At 39.9% G+C, this 21,122-nt stretch overlaps 1 protein-coding gene across 1 annotated transcript in view; it reads left to right on the top strand.

The window, feature by feature from the left end:
* The window catches only part of LOC111158304 (kelch like family member 32), a 201,235-nt gene that overhangs the window by 39,812 nt on the left and 140,301 nt on the right, over nt 1-21,122 (top strand). Inside the window, exon 3 of the mRNA XM_022520257.1 lies at nt 11,111-11,218. Within this exon, the coding sequence (XP_022375965.1) occupies nt 11,111-11,218 (108 nt within the window). The remainder of the gene's footprint in view (nt 1-11,110; nt 11,219-21,122) is intronic.

Genomic DNA, 21,122 nt, shown 5'->3' with positions numbered 1-21,122 from the left:
CCTCGTTGGTTTACCTGATTCTGCCTCTTCAGGCCTCCCTCATAGGACTTTTGCCCTTCCTCCCTCCACTCTGATCACAATGGCCTCCTTGTTATTCCACAGATACACCTGTCAAGCTCTCACTTCAGGGCCTTTGCACAGCCATTTCATCTCCCTACATTAATCTAGGTAACCACATGACTTGCTCCTTTGGCCTTCTCAGGCTTGCATAAATACTACTTTTTCAGAAAGTAAGACTTCAGTTTTTATGTATGATAACTTAATTTTTAATGAAGGCTATATTCATGGATTACTTATATTAGTAAAAAAAAAAAAAACCAGTAAAGACAAAAAGCTACCATTTCATTTTTTATTAAACTTTGGGGAACTGTAAGCCACAGCCCTTTCCCCTCTGGGGTTTGGATCAGATTTATTCAGTAGTGACAAGAATGCCTGGGTCCACAGATAGAGCGGTAAACATAAAACTTGTCCGCAATACCCATTTCAACTTACATAAGTAAAAATGATCTTCGTTGAAACTGTCATTTTGTTTGTCTTTATGCACACAGATCTCTCTGCATAATTGCTGGTATGGGGGTGGAAAGCAGAAGGATGCTCAGAGACATGGAGCGCTAAACTCTGGTTTCTTCCCATGCGTGAGAATATGGCGTTGCTGATGCTGAGATCAAATTAAAAGTCAGGAGAGTCATGACTGTACCAGCTCCCTAACATAGAACTAATTAGGTTCTTAGGAAATGTGCACTGCTGAAGAGGGGGTTTAAGCACTCAGTCCAAAAGACTTGTGACCCAACAGACACTTAGCTGTTTTCTCAGATCCAGCTGGCCTAGTCTTACATAAAACATATCACCCAAAGCCACTAGGGAATCAGGAGCCAGGGGAAACTGGACACCTGGCTGCTCATAAGTTTTGAGTCCTTGGTTAATTAGTTGGGAACCTAATGTGGTAGTGTATGGTCTTGTCCCCTCAACTTGTAACTCCAAAAATACCAGAATCTGGTTCAGAAAGGGGGATTTAACATGTTGCAATAGACCTTTCTTAAGGTGATGGTGGCTTTTAAAATAACCTACAACTATAGTTCCAAGGAACTGTCAAAAATGACAAAAATCACCCACAGTTCAAATGTTCTCGATTTCTCACCTAAGTCATAGCTGTTGTCCACGAGTAGTTGTTGGCTTTCTGCAACTTGTACCTGATGAGCAGTCATTTAGTTAATATCCACCAAGAAGAGGCCTCGTGAAATAGCTTTTAAATCTAGTCAGAAAAAATAACACCATTAATGATGTCCTTGACATTCAGCAAAGCCAAATTAAGCACTCAATCTGATATTTTATAGACAGTCTATTACAGACTGACACTTGGCGGACATTCGATAAGCATTAACTGCCTGGCTGACCGGGAGTGGCTACACGTCTGGCTGGTATAGAAACTGCAATAGTGGGAGAGGCGAGGAGGCCGATTTTAGGTGTCTTGTGGGATAGGGCCTCCTGAGCACCAAAAGGTGTGAGGATTTTTTTTTTTTATGTCTTTTTAAAACAATTAAAATGGCTTCATAATTTCCTTTTAAAACCGAACACATTCCTTAAAAATAGAATTCCCTTTGTCAGTTCAAGGTGAAGTAGCAGTTGATGGTGGTAGTGGTCAAAAAAAATTTTCTTTTAATTGAAAGCTGAGAGTCTCTGAAGAATCATTGTCACATTCCCTTTTAAAATTGTTTGCATCAGTGCCAGAGAAATCATTAACATTTCAGATAGGATGACAGTTATTTTCATTATTGTGCTGATAGTGCAGTGTGTTCATTATGGTGGAAGCACGGTGAACTCTGGTCTGCGTTTTATTCCCTCATTTGAACTGATTCACTTCTCCTAAATATAAATATTATGAAGCTGGAAAAAATATTTGCAACTTGAAATAATAGCTAACTTTTAAAAAATCATTTATTTTATGCCGTCATTGTGCTAAGCTCTTTATTTGCTGCAAGTGTGTGTTTGAAAGACTATTTTATTTTTTTCTGCCATATCTTTTTTATCCTCTTAAAATTATAGCTTGCACGCCGTTTTATTTAAAATCACAATTTCACTCATGCTTATTTAATCACAGCGATACACTCAACCTTAGCTTCATCTGAAAGAACAAGAACGCGTGTTTGAAGGATAATAAAGCTGATGAAAATTTCAAACCGTTAGAAATTGAATATTGAGTCAAGACAGATGGTTTCTAAAAAGGGGCAAGACAGCTGATCATGTGAATCAGATGAATTGATGTAAAGAATTATTGGGATCTATAGATATGTCCTGATTCTGTTCATCATTTTTATAAAAAACTGATTCACAAAATGAAGTGTCCACACTGGGAGGATCCAGCTGCTTGTTGAATCAATTGCTTTTATTTTTTTTTTTAAAGATTTTATTTATTTATTTGACAGAGAGAGATCACAAGTAGGCAGAGAGGTAGGCAGAGAGAGAGGAAGGGAAGCAGGCTCCCTGCTGAGCAGAGAGCCCGATGTGGGACTCGATCCCAGGACCCGGAGATCATGACCTGAGCCAAAGGCAGCAGCTTAACCCACTGAGCCACCCAGGCGCCCCGAATCAATTGCTTTTAATTAGCCCATCTGATGTTGACTGGATTTTGGGCCTGCATGCCTGGATTCCTGAAGGATTGAATTACCAGCATTCTTCTCATTTAGAGGCATGTGACTCCAAAGTGATAATTGAGATTTCCATAGCAAATCATTCATATCACTTTAAAAATTATGTATATGCACAAACAAATTTTCATAGGACTAAAAGAAGTTCTTCAGTTAGTTACTTTTTTTTTTTTTTAAGATTTTATTTATTTATTTGACAGAGAGAGCACATGTAGGCAGAGAGACAGGCAGAAGGAGAAGCAGGCTCTCCACTGAACAGGGAGCCTGATGCGGGGCTTGATCCCAGGACCCCGGAGATCATGACCTGAGCTGAAGGCAGCCGCTTAACCAACTGAGACACCCAGGCACCCAGTTACTTTTGAGAAGTATTAGAACTCTTGAGGACTATTTCTAAGTTATTTTCTTTTCTTACTCTGTAAGACATGGAGACTTTGCGTGTCACCTGCACGACAGAGCATCTAATGTGTTTGCAGAAGTGGTGGACTTGAACATATATGACAACCCAGATACTTCATAGTACACTGGCCTGTTCTGTCTTGGATCAGGAAGGTTCCAATGATTGGTTGCTTAGCAAATAATGGAGTTAGAAGAAACTGTGTGTGAGCTGGGCCTCTGTCCTCATCTGTGTATAGCCAAATAATAGGAGAGTAGCTCTAGCATGGATTGCCTGACTCACAACTGTCAAACCAATGGGGATGAATAAAATGAAAGGTGGGAGAGAGATTCTACAGCTGGGCTGGGTACCTGTAGCTGTAGTTGTACATACCTTATTTAATGGTAGCACACTGAAGAAACAGATATAAAGAGGACATTATAAATAAAAGAAGAGCTCCTGAAATTTTGGATTAAATTCTGAATAGTGGTCATTAATTACCCTGGATTTTTAAAGAGAAGAATGATAAGTGATAATTAAAGCAATTCCACATTATTATCAACATTCTTCCAAAAACTTTCCTGGAGCCAAGAGGTAAGAGATTTTATGTGATGATGTCATGAACTCTAAGACAGAAATGTTGTGTTGTATGCTTGTACATATGGATACTTTATGACGCAGGGCTGGTGCTTCTGCTCCATCTCCCTTCTTTAGACCTACAACAGACATAATAACAAGATCCTGACCACTCTCAGTTGAGTCTGGATTTGGCCTCACAGACCTCAACCAGGCTCCAGGCAGCTAGAGATACCAGATTAGGCATCAACAACATGCCAGTGCCTTGTCATCCTTTATGGCATATGGAGACTCCTTAAAAGCTTCTGGTTTTTGAATTCCATAGGAACGGGTCTTGGGGGGTTGTGTCAGTAGCAGCTCCATGATGGCCACATGAAATTCCTCTTCAGGCAAATACGTTAAGAAGGAGATGACTCAGATAAAGTCAGCCAGGGCCACTGGGGAAAGGAGAATGTCATGACAGATTTACCTGGAGGCTGCTACCACCATTTCCATCCAAGAACATAGGACAATTTTCTCTTCCCGAGGCCTTGTTCTTGAAACCATGAGTCTTCTTTAACTTTTATTTCCCAAGTAATAATCTCTCCTCCCACCCAACAAGATGTAGTGACTGGTCCTCCCTTGCTTGGATTTGGACTCAGGTCTTCTACCCAGATGCCAGGATTTCGCATTGGCCTGGAGTGCTAACATTTTATAAATCAGAGAATTTGGATTAGGTGCACATTCCACGGGGAGACTTAAGAGCTGTGACCACATATCATAAAAGCTATCAAGCAACAGAGGGAATTTATTGAAATTCTACGAGGACAAAGGGGAGAAATTTGTCAGGAGCATGATTATGATTCAGTATTCTGGAGGTATTACTAATACTTCCTATTCTCATGCAAAGTATTGGATGTCTCATCTCTTTAAATATTCAGATACACAAGGAGTGTCGCAAAGGGCAGAGGACTGACTATTGCTGTGCCTCTCAAATTGTGATGTGCACATGGGTCACCTGGAGCTTTTGTTAACATGCACCTTCCATCCAGCAGGTATGAGGTGCATCTGAAATGCTTCATCTCTACCAAGTTCCCCGATGATGCCAGTGCTGGTGGCCCAGGGACCACACCTGTGTAGTGAGGGACTGGTGATCTCTAAGGTACCTTCTAGTTTCAAGATTCCATTTACAGAAGAGAGGCTAGAATTTTAGCCATGATGCTTAAGACACGCCCAGTGTGGTTTTGATAAGCACCATGAGAGCCTCTTCTGAGTCTTACAGAATCTTCCCTGAATGCTTATCACAGGGACACAGAATCCCTCACTTGGCCTCCTCAGTTACTCCACCTCTTATTTTTTTCTTCAGGCTTTCAGACTCTTCTGATCTAACTGTCCTCTGAAACTTTCCTTCTTCAGAGCCAACTTCCCCTGATTTGTTCAGACTCTGTATTGCATAGGCTCAGCCACTTCTTGACATGGGCCCCAAATTCTGTTTTAGGACAGCTGGTGGAGTGGAGGAGATTCACGTTTGGTTTTGGATAGTGTGTCCTTAGTAGATCTTGAAAGACAGGATTGTGTCCTATGAGGACAGAACAAATGGTCTCTATGCGAAAAGATTCATTCAATAACGGCTTATCAAATTTATTCAATAAGGAAGAGGAAGCATCATCCCTAAATATCTGACAGAACAGACTTCTTTACATGGTGGGGAGTAAAGGTTTGAAATCCATACCAAAGAAATACAGCCATAGACAAAAAGGGAACAGAAGCACCACAGGAATGAGCAGAAGTCAAAGGATTCAAGAGCATGACCCAAGGCTAAAACCAGATGTGTGGATGCCATTTTCCATTTTCCAGAGTATGTAACCATTGACAAGGATAAATACCACTCGTGGATAGTCTGAGTTCATGATGGGCAGCAGTTTCTGACCTTCACAAATTTACTATAGCTAAATGAAAAACACCTTGATTTGTGTCCTTTTTCCATTCCATTCCCAAGAAGATCCAAGTAGTTGAAATACAGCCACATCTAGGAGGAGGAGAATTCTAAAGAGAAATAGAATAAGCCGAAATCATGCTGGTTTTGAAGGGCTCGTTATCACTATGTAGTTAATTTAAGAAGCAACTGTGCCAAGAGCAAAGCTGTGAAATACAGCTAGATTCTTTGAATAAACAAGTTACATATTTGAAGATGTTGGGGAAAACCAATATGTTTCACAGTTTTTAGCGTGTAAGGTGAATTTTTCTTTATATGGTTAAAGTGAGGGAAAACTGGTATTTTAAGAAATAATTAAATATGGCTGCTTAATTATAGGTAGAGTAATATCATTTGGTGTTTTCATTTGTCCTGATATTTTATTCTCTGACACTATTACTATACTGTTGGAGGAAGAATTAAAACAGCTACAAATATACTGGGGGAAGACCCCTGTAACCAAACATTCCTACTCTTGTGGGCCATTAAGCTCCCCAGATTGATTGGATTACTTTTGCATTTGTGAGATAAAGAAGGTAAATAGTCCAGTTTAGCTATGGTCAGGAACATTCTCCCCTTAATGCCAGGGAAATGGGCCATTGTGATTAATTGAACAGTCTCATTAAGTGAGATTTACCACCCATTCTATATGGGTGGTATAACCAAAATACAATGAAAGGTAATCACCATTAACACTAAATTGAGCAAAATGTCATCTTTGTTGATTCAGAAGTTAGCTCAGATCTCTATAATGACACATGGCCACTCATGGCCACTGTAAACATCACTCGTAAGTAACACTAGTTATTTGTCTTAATGAAAGATGGAGGGCATCAGGCTGGATAGGCTGCCATCATTGCAAGTTGCTTTTTTCAATAACTTTCTTAAACGTGTTTGTTTACTTTGGTTTAACTCTCTCATAAAAGATAAGGGTTGAGTGCACCGAACACAATGCAGTTATTTCATCCGTAAAATCATCTGGATTCCTGATAAAATGGAATTCACTGTACCTCTTGCCCATGTCCAGGGCAACTCCAAAGCTACGTGTAGTTTCTAGGTGAAAAGATCCTATTTTACCAACTTCAAGTGCTTGAAAAGGTCTGTGTTCTCATTTTTGAAGACCCAGTAGCATTTCCGCTGGTCAGTTTTGGGGCATCATGTACCAACCTAAAATGGGTTGTAGTTCATCTTGTGACTGTGTGACAACTAACATGACCCAAAGAAACTTGATTCATGCACTGTGGTTTTAAGACTCCCATTTGCGTCATTTCTGTGTGAAATATAGGAGGCACGACACACTATAAATTGACAGTTCTCTCTGTGGTTGGCACTTCAAGTGGACTGTGTTCTCACAAACTGGGTTTTCAATTAGAAAGATTTGTGGTGGCGGCAGCACATTATCAGCCAAGAGTGAGCTGTGACAACTAACTGTAAATCTCAGCCTGGCCCAGGCTTTCCCAAAGACAAAAACAGCATGAACCGAGGACGAATCTGTGCAGTGCTTCCATATCTCTAAGCAGAACCTCATCCCGTGTTTTGGCAGAATGTTGTGGCTTGATAGAGGGCATTGCCATATGTTCTTACTTTTTTCTAAATGTCTACAAGTGAACTAATTTGTACTTAGCTTATGGTGGGTATTCCTTCTCTTTAACTGTCGCTACTTTAGCTACTTGTCTGAAACACCTTGTATCCAGAAAATTCTTTCTTATGTCAGATTAATTATTTTTGTTTACAATAATGTGCAACAGCTGAACATCACCTACAGCTGCATCATCATCTGAATTTTTGAAGAGTGTGTTGGTTCATTTGTGCATTCATTCATTCATTCATTTATCTATATTTATTGCATGCATGCAAGCAAATGTGAGCATCTAGGGGCTCCACAGTGAGTAAGGAAGATATGGTGCCTATAGTTCATGGAGCTTACAGTTTACCTTTTCAGGACATTCAGTGGTAGAAGACAGCAACCGTGGTCCCATCGCCTCTTTTGCTACCAAAGGACGCTTTGTCCTTCCTTGTGGGCTCTAGAAGCTCTTTTGACATTGTTTCCCAGGCTCTTGACATCTCACAAGCTTCACGAATTGACAAATGACTGGGTTCTTCCTTACTTTGGTGGTATCCAGTGTGACTTCTTCTAATTGAGGTGCCTTGTAAGTTTATTAAACCCAAAATATAGACCTTGATTTAATAGTTTCCTTTTTTCTTCTCCTTAACTGGTTTTGTAACTTTTAAAAATTAGCATGTTTTAAATTTATAACATTAAGTTTCTAAGACTATATGATACAATATCAGAATGAAGGTTGTGTGTTTATGGAAATGGCAGTGATGGTTTTTATGATGTGATCAGTCCTTAAACTAGGGAGTAGGAGTAAAGTCCTGTAGACAGACATAGGGATTTTGAGAGGGACTGTCACTAGGAAAGTGTTTGAAAGGAACAGAATTTGGGCAGAGAGCAGAAGAGGAGCTATTTCTTAGCTCTCGTTCCAACTGGGATGGAAGCAAGACATGGGAAAGTAGGGCATTCAGCTTGGATTAGGGACAACCTAATGACAACCCTATGAAGTTTGTATTGTCTCTCAGGAACTTTTTACATTTCATTAACCTAGATAATCCTTCTGCAGTTTGAGTCATTTCTGTCAACAGTGGAGTTGATGGAGAGCTGCAGGTCACCATTTCTGGTGCAATTGCAACTTGGAAGATCTGAAAAAAGAATTAGTGTTGGAAATATTTAAAATTGAAACACCCATGTAATAAAAAACAGACATGAAGAAAGAAAAAACTGCAATTTCTTCCAGCGTTTTGTTTTGTTTAGAGGAGCTATATGAAGTTTAGAAGCAAATTCAGAATTACACAAATGGGAAGTCCTTTTTTATTGTGACCTGTGCTTTTTTAGTTCTGACAATTTATTGATTTAGTTTTTTAAGTAGGCTCCATGCCCAGTGTGGGGCCTGAGTTCAGGACTCTGAGGTCAAGGGTTGCATGTTCTTCCAACTGTAAGAACCAGATGCCCCTGGTTTTGACTTTGGATCTTTCACAAATGCATAAGTAGAATCCATTTACATTAAAATCAATTTTCTGATAGCCCTTTTTATCTTTAGCTAAACTTGATTTAAAAAACAAAAACAAAACCAAAAATCCCCAGAGAGTATATATCACTGCTTTTAACCAAAGTATACATAAAAGAAACTTAACTCTATTTCCTTGTTATTACAGTATATAAGTTTCACTAAGACCTTGCCATATGTAGGCACTATTACTGAATACTTCATATATATACACTGTCATCTAATCTTCAAACAAGTTCATGAAGTGGGTACAATTTTTGGCCCCATTTTCCAGATAAGAAAACTGAATCCGAGAGAAATTACGTGCTTGTCAAACCTGGAATAGTTTGGTTACAAGTTTGCCTTTAATCACTGTGGTTCACCAAACCAAGGGTTACACGACTTCAAATCCAGTCATGTAGCACCTTAACTCTAGTGGCCCCAACAGCAAGCCAGATCAACTCACAAATTAACCAAGTTACCAAATACACCTTATTGACCTTTCACCACTAACAGCTTCTAAAGGAATATCAGATTTCATTTATTCATGATAAAGTAAATTCCTGAAAGTGAAATAGTCTACATGTTTGCTATTTAATATAGCAAATATTATTGTGTATGTTACACATTACATACTCCCCATGTCTTCAGGATTTTTTCAATGATTAAAAAATTTTTCAAATGACAAGGGAGCAATAATTGTGTATTTCTAACAATTAAAATTTTAGCTATAAATTAAGCTAACAAAGAGGATTCTATTCATTATGAAAATTCAGAACTCTCTAATGGAGTGAGATAGAAATGAGAATCTGCAGAAGAAATAATGGACCATCAATTAATACCACCATTCAGGGGTGCCTGTGTGGCTCAGTCAGTTAAGCATCTGCTGTTGGTTTCGGCTCAGGTCATGATCTCAGGGTCATGAGATCAAGCCCCATGTTGGGCTCTGTGCTGAGTGTGGGGCCTGCCTGGAATTCTCTCTCTCCCTCTCCTTCTGCCCTCCCCCCTCGAAAAACAAAACAAACAAAAAACCACCATTCAATATATATTAAAGTGTACAGAATTGTGAGGATCAAAAATAAATTTATCAACATAAAAATTGCTAAGAGAAGACTATTAATACATTGGCAAAACAAAAAAAATCACATTTCTAGAATTAAAGAAATTAGTGTGAAGAAAAATATTACCATATAGTTGAGTAAGGGGGTTTTTCCTCCACTTTTTATTTTATCTCTATGAAGTTAGCTAAACTGCAGAATTTGAAGGGACAGTTCCCTTAAGACTTCTATCACTTCTGACACCAACTGCAGGTTTGAAGGAATTCCTAAAACTATTCTCATATTCCATAATTCACTAGGAAGTCTCACAGAACTTGCTAAAAGTTTTTATACTCATGGGAATTGGCTTATTACAGGGAAAGGATATGAATTGGAGTTAGACAAAGAAAGAGACATATTGGACAGAATCCAGAAGGGGACCACATACAGAGCTGCTGGCGGTCCTCCTCCTGTGGAGTCATAGTGTATCTCTTGACCACGCTAAGTAACAAAATGCCCAGAGGACTGCCAACCAGGGACAGTCACCCAAACTTTTGGTATCCAGAGTTTTTACTGGGGCTCAGTTACACATTCCCCATGTGATTGACCTTTCACCTCCAGCCTTGCCTAGAGGTCAGGCTAGTACCTTTAGTCTCCAGTTCCCCTGGAGGTTACAACTGATATAGTGTGGCCCAAAATCCCATCATAAATCACATTGTTCCCAGATAAAAAAGGACCTTCCTATCTGGCAGGATATTCCAAGGGCCTAGAGATCACCTTCCAGAATTCAAGGGAAAAGACCAGAACTTCCTTTGGGTAAGGTTAATTCTTCCCTATATAGATGTATACATTCCTAAATAGTACATTTCATCATTGGTAACCCAAAACGGAATTTTCTCTTTATACCTGCTAAATCAAACTTGTTACATATGTACAAATTACTGTGGGTTGGTTGGTTGGTTTTTTTGGACATGGGACAAACCAATGCATTTTTTTTTAAATTTGTCAAGTTTCATTTTTTTGATTTTTAAGTTTTCATTTGGCATACTGATCATCCAATAGAACTGATTTGGAGAATTGGTTTGGGACAAATTAATTTTCACTAAAGAAATAGACAGAGGTTCTCAAACTCAAGTGAAGATCAGAGTCACTTTGATGGCCAATCATAATGCACATTGCTGGACCCCTGTGTGAGTTTCTGATTCAGTAGGTCTGGGCTGGGGCCCCTTGGAATCTGTCCTCTAACGTTCCCAGGTGATGCTGATATTGCTGGCCCAGGGTCCACCTTTTGAGAGCCACTGAAATAGAATGTATGCTACATGGAAGATGAGAGGAATGAGGTGTGTCATTGAGATGAGGCAGAAAAAAAGGCAGTGAAGTCTGTCATGGACCGTCTGTCCTGGTCTGTTTAGGACTTTGTCTCATTCTCTTGGTTTTTAAGTTCTGTAACTCTCCATCTCTCACATTCTCTCCCACCTCAGGCAATGTTCAGTCTCTGTATGGTGGAAAGTGGAGCCGACGAGGTGAATTTACACGGTGTGACCAGCCTTGGCTTGAAGCAGGCTCTGGAGTTTGCATACACAGGCCAGGTATGGTACCGTGTGTCCTCTGAGAGGGTTAACATTTTAATTGCAACTAACCAGTGGGGATTATCCTTGAGGTATGAGATTTAGATATTTTTCTTGTTATTCATTTTGATGTTTAAAAAAAAGTTCACATCTCCTTGATTTTATAACAAAAAGGATGGAAAGGTGAGTAAAACAATTTGAGTTTTAATATGACCCCGGAAGCATAATATTTTAATCTGAGCTCAGAGGCTTGCTGGTATAATTTTAAAACAGCCTAAAGAACCCTCTTATGGAAAAGAGTTTGCAAAATAACTTAAACTGTTATTACTGAATCTCCATTAATCACAGCATTATTGGCTTAAAAAAAATGTAAAGCTCCAAGAAGCTGTGTCTAGCACCTTGGTATCCTATCCTACACACATATCTCAGAGTCAGAGTCTCAAGGATTAGATTATAATGTGACGGTTTGAAAGCCAAAATTGTTCTTCATTAAAATTGTCATGGGATTTACAGAGATCTCCAGAGAATATCCATTTTCTTTTCTTTTCTTTTTTAAGTGAAAGAATAATAATGTCAACTAATGGAATGTGAGAGCCAGGTCAACATATGACTCTCAGAGAAAATTGAAATTAAACTGCATAAAGACAATAATGAATCCAGATCCAAAGTATCATGTTTCTTTACTAGTTTTATGTTGTTGAAGCCAAGATGAAAACATACAGAAACCTTCCTTTTAAAATTATTTTTAATTGAGGTATAGCAGATATATAGCATTGTATTAGTTTTGGGTGTAGAACATAAGGATTCCATATATGTACTACAGTAAATTTAGTTAACATCCGTCACCACACATAGTTACAATTTTTTTTCTTGCGGTGAGGACTTTTAATATCTACTCTCTTAGTGTCTTTCAAATATATTAATAGTATTGTTAACTCTAGTCACCATGCTGTATATTACATCCCAGGACTTACTTATCTAAACCTGGAAGTATCTACCTTTGACCACCTTCACTCATTTTTTCCACTCCTCACCCCCCATTTTCATTTGAGAACCACTCAACTAAATCGACCCACATACAGACTGGATGTTTACTGTCTTTTATAAAGTTGTTTTTTTTTTTTTAAAGATTTTATTTATTTGACACAGAGAGAGAGATCACAAGTAGGCCGAGAGGCAGGCAGACAGAGAGAGGGGAGGAAGCAGGCTCCCCGCGGAGCAGAGAGCCCAATGTGGGGCTCGATCCCAGGACCCCGGGATCATGACCTGAGCCGAAAGCAGAGGCTTTAACCCACTGAGCCACCCAGGCGCCCCAAGTTTTTTTTTTTTTTTTTAAATTTTGTTTTATTTAACTTAGGTTTAGTGTCTTCTATGCTAGAATAAGGACCTCTTCTCTTGGCGGACCCAAATCCCGGTGGGGGAAAGAGGCATTAGACGTAATCATATGTCCTCGTTGTGTTGGGAGATATAATAGAAGCAGAATACAAGATACAGTGGAGACAACAAGGGGGATGTGGTTAGCTGGGGCCATCAGTACAAACGTTCACAGAGAAGGTGGTATTTGTGTCTGAAAGAATGTTGGGAGCTCACTTTCCTACTAAATTTCCCTCTTTAGAGGCTTTTTAAACTATATGGTATTGTCCACTTTCTAGAGCTAGTAGAGTTTGAGATATGTTTCATGGAGTGATTGAGGCAACTCAGAAGTTGAAATAAAAATAGTGGGTAAAAGGGAAAAGAAAAACATCCATCAAGTAGCAGGTGCAAAAGGAAATACAAAAGAAATAGATCACAGATTCAGGGTCAGCCCAGCCAGATTTCATGCCTTAGGAAATTTATGTGGACAGTTACTGTTCAGAGTTGCCAAAACTGATTCCTAGTGAGGTGAGTAAATTACGTGTTGGATGCTTTTTGGTTTATAGATGTAAAGACAGATACTAGCTCTAAATTGTGTCTTGTGCAGGTTTTTCTCTTCAGCCTAAAATATGATTGATTACACCTTCATTTGCTCACCTCTAAAGTACTATTGATAACCCATAGCTCATACTTTGCTGGTGTGCAATGGGAATGAAATGGTGAATTTTGTGTTTTTTTGAGAGAAGTACCCACATGAGTAGCTTTTGTATTTGGCTGCATTAATAATGGAATGGTTTCAGCTTGTAAGTTATAGGCTGCAAAACATTTAAATCATTAGTAAACAGAAAGGTGAAAAAATGCTATAAAGGCTGGGGTCAAAGACACATACAGATATAATCAGTGGCTGTCTTATTGTTTGCCTCGATTGCCTGGTAGTTTCTTTCACAATTACGTATATGTAATACCTGTGGCCCAAAGGACTTACGAAACATGGACTGAAGGGGGCTTTTTGAAAGGTAAGAAAACTGCTTGAGAAGTTTGCAGAGCAATAGCCCTATCTCACTGCTTAGGAGTCATACGCACATATTCCAGTTTTATGAGTTAAAAAGAAAGCCAGGAATGCTTTAAAAAAAAAAAAAATGGCAAGCCCTAGGGCCAGACCTGGAGTTGCATTTATTCTGTCCAGCGACCCATTGCTGATGTGTGTACCCACGGAGCAGTAACAGGCCTGTGGCTTAGAGCAGGAACTCATCTGTTCAGATTGTGTCCGGAGGGATGGGAAGTGGGCTGACATTTCATGGAACATCTTCTGCAAGAGCAGGGGCATTGCCCTGGCTCCTTTATGTGTGCTGTTTGACCTAATCTTCTAGACAGCTCTAAAGAATGCAGTGATCCTGTCACGAAGAGGATGAGCCCAGGAAGGGCAGGGAATGACTCAAATCACTCTCCCAGTGTATATTGACTCAGTGAGTCAAACCCAGTCCTCTTAGCTTCAGTGCCATTGTCCCACCGAGGAAAGGTTAAGTCATCTTTGTTCTACTTTGTTGAAGGAGGGAGGGAAGCATTTGGATGTTTCAGAAAGTGAACCCTTGATGGTTCTCTCATCCTGGTCGTCTTTGCAACACTCAGTTCCTAAGGGCTCCGAGTTGCTGCCCTTGAACTCGATGTATGATGACTCATTGCTGCACAGTGGAAATTGATACAGGCTTTCTTGGATAGCATCCATGGTACTTTGCTCTCTTAAACACCAAAATGGCTTTATAATAAATCTGTTTTCCCTTTGAGACATGAACACAGATAATGGCAAAAAGTGAAATTGCAGTATGCTTGGGAGATGCAAAGAAGCTGCTTTCTCTTACTCTGAAACTGACGTTAGCATTAGGCAAAGACTTTGGCATACGGAAGCAGGAATCAAAGCATTGCTCTTCAATTTCTTAATTGTTATGTACGATTGTGGATATTCACTAATATTCACTAATCTGTTGTCTTTAGCCATGATATAGATTTGTAAAATCAGGGTTAACATTGAACTTGTCTACCTCTAGCTATTTCTGCTGACAGTTGATTATACCTTTAGTCAGTAGTAGTAAGAGTAGTATAAAATGTAAGTATTTTAAATGTCTGAAAATTCTTGCCATCTTGGGAGATAAATTGGAAGTATCGTGTGGGCGCGATGAGTGAATGCAGCTACGTATAACAAGACGTGTGTGCGTTCCTCCTCCATGCATAAAGCATAACCTTCTTGAAATTGGTCACAGATTTCATCCAGGAAATTTTAAAGAGAAAGCAGACTTTCCCCCTAATGCTAATGCTTCCTCTGAATGTGCACGCACTTTTCTTAGCAAAGAACCTATGCGGGGCCGAGCTAGCACACACTCTACCTTCACGCTGATTAGAGATGTGCCCTTCCTGCGGGCATGCCTGACTTAGGGCACAGCTTGTGCCGAGGCAGGGATCTATCGTAGCCCTCGTTGTGTGTGTTTGCTCAGCCATAAAGAGCAGAAGCAGCCACAAGGGACAGAGCTACTCTCCAGGTCCTATTCTGGGCTGGCACTGGGAGCCAGGTCAGAAGCAAATGGTGTGATGTAAACTGTTGCTGGGCAACTCGGCCTTAGGGAGGAAGGGACAAAGTAACCCTAAGAAAACACAAACTCTCACGTAATCTGGTAGGCAAGACTACCCGTTCCCTGGCCTTCCTCAGTCTCCTCACTTTCCAGCTCTGGCCAGGAATTCCTTCCTATTTCAGACCAGGAAAGAAGAAGGGAAGGAAAAAAAGGATTCTGATGGAGATGTTGCCTGGGAAGAGGACTCCCAGTCCTAACTAGACAAGAGGTCAGCCACTCAGGAGTGAGCAGGTATTGCTAAGAAAGCCCAGGGATAGTGATTAGCAGTTAACACCAAGACCTTCTAGAAAGAGAAAAGATGGAAGGACTTCTGACCTTGAAGTCTCCTGGAATAAGCCTCTAGGAATTTGAGTAACTAAGGACCAAAATAGAAAAGCAAACAGAGCTGAGAACCACAATAAAGTTCACTGTTTAGCTCTCCGGCTATGAAGATGTTAAGGAGGATAGACTATATGCTAAGTAAGTACGGTGCTAAAGACATTCCTTATAGTGGAGCAAGGGCTCAAGGCTAGTTAGTTTCCTCTTACTTTCCAGAGAACTGTCCTCCTGTTCTGTCCCTTGTAGCCTGCTGGAGAGAGGAACTATGCACCAAATGACAGTGACATTTATAGTCCCCTTTAATATTTGCTGCCTCCAGGTACTGCCAACTTTTTCAGCCATGAACCAGCCATGTCATATAAGGCCATCTGAAGAGAAAGGACACATTGGTTACCTGTGTTCCCTTGCTTTTCTCTCCATTATCCAGTAAGTCCAGCCTTGGCTCCTCAGCATGTGGCAGAGCCTATCTCTTCGGGACTCCCATCCTAATTACCTTCCTCTGATCCAGAAAATGTTTTAGTACAATCTTCACAAGGATATTTTGTGTAACTATTAATATTAATATTTTTAAGTCTTTCTTTGGAAATGTGGGAAAATAGGATACTCTTATAAAAAAAATTTTAGCTATAATTGTGGTTACACAATAGATTATGTAAAGATATTCATGCAATCAGAAATTGTAAACTTGGGGCACCTGGGTGGCTCAGTCAGTTAAGCATCTGCCTTCAGCTCGGGTCAGGGTCCCAGGGTTCTGGGATCGAGTGCTGCTTCGGTGTCCCTCTTCAGCAGGGAGCCTGTTTCTCCCTTTCCCTCTGCCCTTCCCACCTCTCCCTGCTCTCTCTCTTGCTCTCTCTAGAATAAATAAATACATTCTTTTTGTTTGTTTGTTTTAAGAAATTGTAAACTCAAGGAAGCTATGCCTTAATATTCATGTACTGTGCAGTCAAGTTTTTTTCCTGATTCTTATTTGATTCCTTAATAAGTTCACATTAGGGTCACCTGGGTGGCTCAGTGGGTTAAGCCGCTGCCTTCAGCTCAGGTCATGATCCCAGCATCCTGGGATCGAGTCCCACATTGGGCTCCTTGCTTAGCAGGGAGCCTGCTTCTCCCTCTGCCTCTGCCTGCCACTCTATCTGCTTGTGCTCACTCTCGCGCTCTCTCTCTCTGACAAATAAATAAATAAAATCTTTAAAAAAAAAATAAGTTCACATTATCTTTCTACATAGCATTGATAAGGCATACACTTTAGCGTTCCATTTTGATGATCACTGAAACTGTATTTATTCTCCATAGCAGAATGTTTTTCTCTATAGACCTGAGGACCAGACCCAGTAGCAGAATGACAGGAATCTTAATTGGAACTGCTTCCCATGGGCCATCCCTACACAGGGATAAACGTGTCACTTTACATGGAGAAAGTCCCCATAAGATTTACTTATAAACATAACCTGGTTGAACTAAATGGTAGCATATAAATAAACCTGGGAGAAATTCTTCTTAAATATGTTTCTGGGGAGCAACATTCAGGCTATTCCTGAATTCCTAAATATTTTAGCCGTAGAATCCTTTCTGCATCCGGCAGAGCCTACAGAACCCTGGCAAGCAAAAGGTCTCGAAGGTACCTGCACTGTGCCCAAGATTCTAGAGGGCACAGCCTAAAATCCACATTCTCAGGAAGAATATTTTGAATTAGGCAAAAGTGATCATTTTCTCTTCACTTAATTCCTGTCAGAGCTGTGCCAGAGTCCATACTGGAAGGTCTGAGAGACTGAAGTGAAGGAAGCTTGAATTTCATCCATGACTTTTTGCTTGTGTGGATCTTTAAAAACTCTGCATTATTTGCTCTTGGAGAGATTTTCTCTGTTATCAGTGGGTCAAAAACAAACACACAAGCAGATGTATCCACTTACTCTTTTGGGGTGAAGATGTTCCATGTTCCCACTCATGGTTTCACAAAAGTGTCAGCTGACTTGATAGACAAGAACCATAGGCCAAATGGAATTTTTATGACTTCCCAAGATGTCAAGTAAAGCGATAAATGTTGACATGTTTTGGTGGCCAAAAGTGGGAAGGACTGTTTGAAACCTAATCATTTATTGTGAGAAAAGGAGAAGTGAGATTTTCAAAGTCTCTTCTGGGGGTCCTGACTGACTCCCAGAAGCCTGCTTTTCTCAGCTGAGGACGCAAGAACCCAAGGACTCACAGGGCCTGAAGTCTGTCTGTTCCTCAAGGGGAACAGTCGATTCAGACAGAGGGAAATCACGTGGGAGCACCTCCCCCCTGTAGAGCAGAACCAGTTCTAATTAACAGTCTCTACTTCATGCCAGCCTGTCCTAGATTAAATTTGTGTGTGCTGTCTGGTCAGAATGTACTCAGGTGTTAGTTTGTACTGCAGGAATTATAAAGCCATTTGCTCAGCATAGCAACATCTAAAATATCTCTGTGAAGAAATGTAACTGGCTACACTTCTGAGATCTGCTTTCATTTGGTAACAAAACTGATTACTTTGAGGTTTTTTGTTTGTTTGTTTTTGTTTTGTTCTAAGTTTCCTGACTTTTCTATAATAATTTGCAAGTTTGGGGTTTCTAAGTTGTCTTATAGGCATTCTCCGAAAACAGAATGGCTCCCTTCCTTATGCAAAATTTGATTCAGATGTTGAGACTGGTAATACCACATGCATACCAAGAGGATGCAGAAAGGTTTATTACTCATACAATAAGGCTTTCTGGGGAGAGCAGGCTGGCTCCCAGCTGGGTCCAAAAATGGCTTCAGAGGGCAAGTAGGGGGTGACTGGCTTTGACTTTTATTGTGGTTAGGGGAGGGAGCTGGAAGATCCTTCACTCAGGCAGAGACTTGTGTGGTTTGAACTTCCTACCAGCACCAAGGGAGAGAACACTCAATCTTTCTCTTACTTTTTCCCAGGTGTGAGGAAAGCAGGAAGGAGGGAGGGCTGGGGCCTGAAAGCTGTTAGCAGACAAACATTAAAAATGTTGCCAGGGGCGCCTGGGTGGCTCAGTGGGTTAAAGCCTCTGCTTTCAGCTCAGGTCATGATCCCGGGGTCCTGGGATCAAGCCCCGCATCAGGCTCTCTGCTTCTCTGCTTCGGCAGGGAGCCTGCTTCCTCCTCTCTCTTTCTCTGCCTGCATCTCTCCTACTCATGATCTCTGTCTGTCAAACAAATTAAAAAAAAAAAAAAAAATGTTGCCAGACCTCAATTACATTAGTCTAGCATTCTACTTGGGTGAAAGTCACATTTTAGGCATAGATATTTTTCTTTGAGATATTGTAAAAGTCACTTAGGAAAACAACACGTGTTTAAACATGCTGATAGCACTTGTGATCTTTCTCAACTGTTAATTCTGTGCTGAGGAACCCATTGTGTGCTTGAGCTCATTGTGTACAGAGCATGTATACTGGTAACCTGGGGAAGGTCTCTGGATATCTGAGATAGCGTGAGATGACAAGAATGAGTGTGGTCCCTCTGTGTTTTAACCTTATCTTTATTTATTTATAAAACTCCATTCAAATGAGCTAGATGTGTTCCCTCTCTTTCCTCTCCTCTCCTTCCAACTCTCTCTACTTCCTGCCCCCACCCATTGCCAGTATAGGGAATAGGAAGAAAAGTATTTTCTGTATGCTTTTGATAGGGGTTCTGTTGTCACAAGTGGGGCAATAAACAATCAGTCCTTTTCTAGCTAATGTCCTCCAAAGTAGAATTGGCTAATACACAGCAACTTAAAATAGTAGGTCGACCCACTTGGTTAATCCAGGGTAGATTTTGTACTTCTGGGCACTTGTTTCTTTTGAATGTTTTAGCAGAAAGTATCAAGGCCAAATATTTTCTATTTTATGGTACCCATCAGAATTGTTTTCCTTTGCAGTGGTGGATGAACAGTAATTCTTGCTTTATAATATTTATAAGCAGAAATCAAAGCAGGATTTCTAAGCAGTGCTCTTTCTTGATCATTAGAATTTGTGAGTTTGGCTGCTCTCTGAATTATTCCCTAAGGAAATCCTGACCCTTCCTTAGGTGCTCAATCAAATCACCTCTGAGTGGAGGGAGGTTAACAGTTTATTTAATGGAGAAACTTGATTAGCTTATTAAATTTCATAAGAAGTTGTTAGCCTATTGATGGCTTTTTAAAGTACATAAGCCTTTCCCCTGATTCAGCAAAAGAGAATAATTGCACTCCAGCCTCAGCCTGTTTTCTGAGACAACTCTCACTAAAAGTTCATTTGGGAGAAATTATATACATAATGGATTCCCAGAAGATATACAGTCTATCAGGCTTCGTGATTCTCAACCTCATCTATCAGGCCTTAATATAAAAGGCGACATTGAATGTTGCCTTTGGCTCAAGTCATGATCCCAGCCAGAGTCCTGGGATCGAGCCCTGTGTTGGGCTTCCTGCTCAGCCCTGTTCAGTGGGCAGCCTGCTTCTCCCTCTCCCTCTGCTCCTTCCTGCCCTGCTCATATTTCCTCTCAAATAAATAAATCTTTAAAAAATTGTTATAAAGATATAAAAACATATATGTATGTGTATACATACATAGATATATATACCTCCTCTCCAGACTTCATAATATTTTTTGTTTCTAATTTTCTCTTAGCTTGAGTTATTTATGTTCCTAATTTTTAGAGAAATGCTTGTATTGGTGCCTCAGATCCATCTCAAAATGAGATATCATGTAAGTAAATAAATTGGGTAAATAAAGATATTTGGGACCTCTGAAAGTCTTTGAAATCCCAGAGGTACTTTAATGTTATTTGTAGGCATGAATAAAGTGGTGCTATACCCGATCAGTTCTGACTTCGAAAATGAAGTGTCTCCAAATTCCCAAGCTGTTCCATAAATAAACCATTCTGCTAGCTTTCTAAATTTTGTTCCATCCTTGTTTTCAGCACTAAAAATAAGGCATATCATTTTTCATCTTTGAAAATAAAAAAAAAATCACCCAAACGTTTACACAAACAAAAATAAGACTAAAAGTGAAAAACAACAGTCAACCAAATTCTATTCACCCACATTTGAATTTACTCACGAATTGTATGCTTTCTGTCCACCCTCACCCCCCACCCTGGCCTTTACTCATATGCCTAAGTAGTTTTATATAAATTTTTGTGACTATAATTTACTTAATTTCTTCTCTGGAATTAGATAAAAGTACATTTATCCACAGTGTTATAAACTCAGTTTCTTTCCTAGAGTTAGATAAAGGTACGTTTATCCATAAATGCTGTCTTATTATAATCTAATTTTTTCTTTCATTTGGATTGTTTTATTTGTTTATTATTTATTTATTTTGAGAGAGAAGGAGAGCAATCTTGAGAGCAGGGGTAGGAGGGGTTGAGGGAGAGAGAAAGAATCCTAAGTAGGCTTCATACCCTACCTGGAGCCTGACCCTGACTTGGGGCTTGATCTCACAACCCTGAGATCATGACCTGAACTGAAATCAGGAGTCCAATGCTTGATAGACCAAGCCACCCAGGTACCCTACGTTTGTGTTATTTCAAATAAATCGATAGACCTGAAATTACTTGATCAGGAGGAGGAATGTTTTTTTTGTTTGTTTGTTTTGTTTGTTTTTTGTGAGCATTGCCTTCTGAAGGAGTTTTATAATAGCTGCTGT

The sequence above is a fragment of the Enhydra lutris genome, unplaced genomic scaffold (assembly GCF_002288905.1).
Source record: "Enhydra lutris kenyoni isolate GAN:26980312 unplaced genomic scaffold, ASM228890v2 scaffoldscaffold58, whole genome shotgun sequence".
Lineage (NCBI taxonomy): Eukaryota > Metazoa > Chordata > Mammalia > Carnivora > Mustelidae > Enhydra > Enhydra lutris.
The sequence above is the reverse complement of the archived record's forward strand: the minus strand, read 5'-3'. Positions and strand labels throughout refer to the sequence as shown.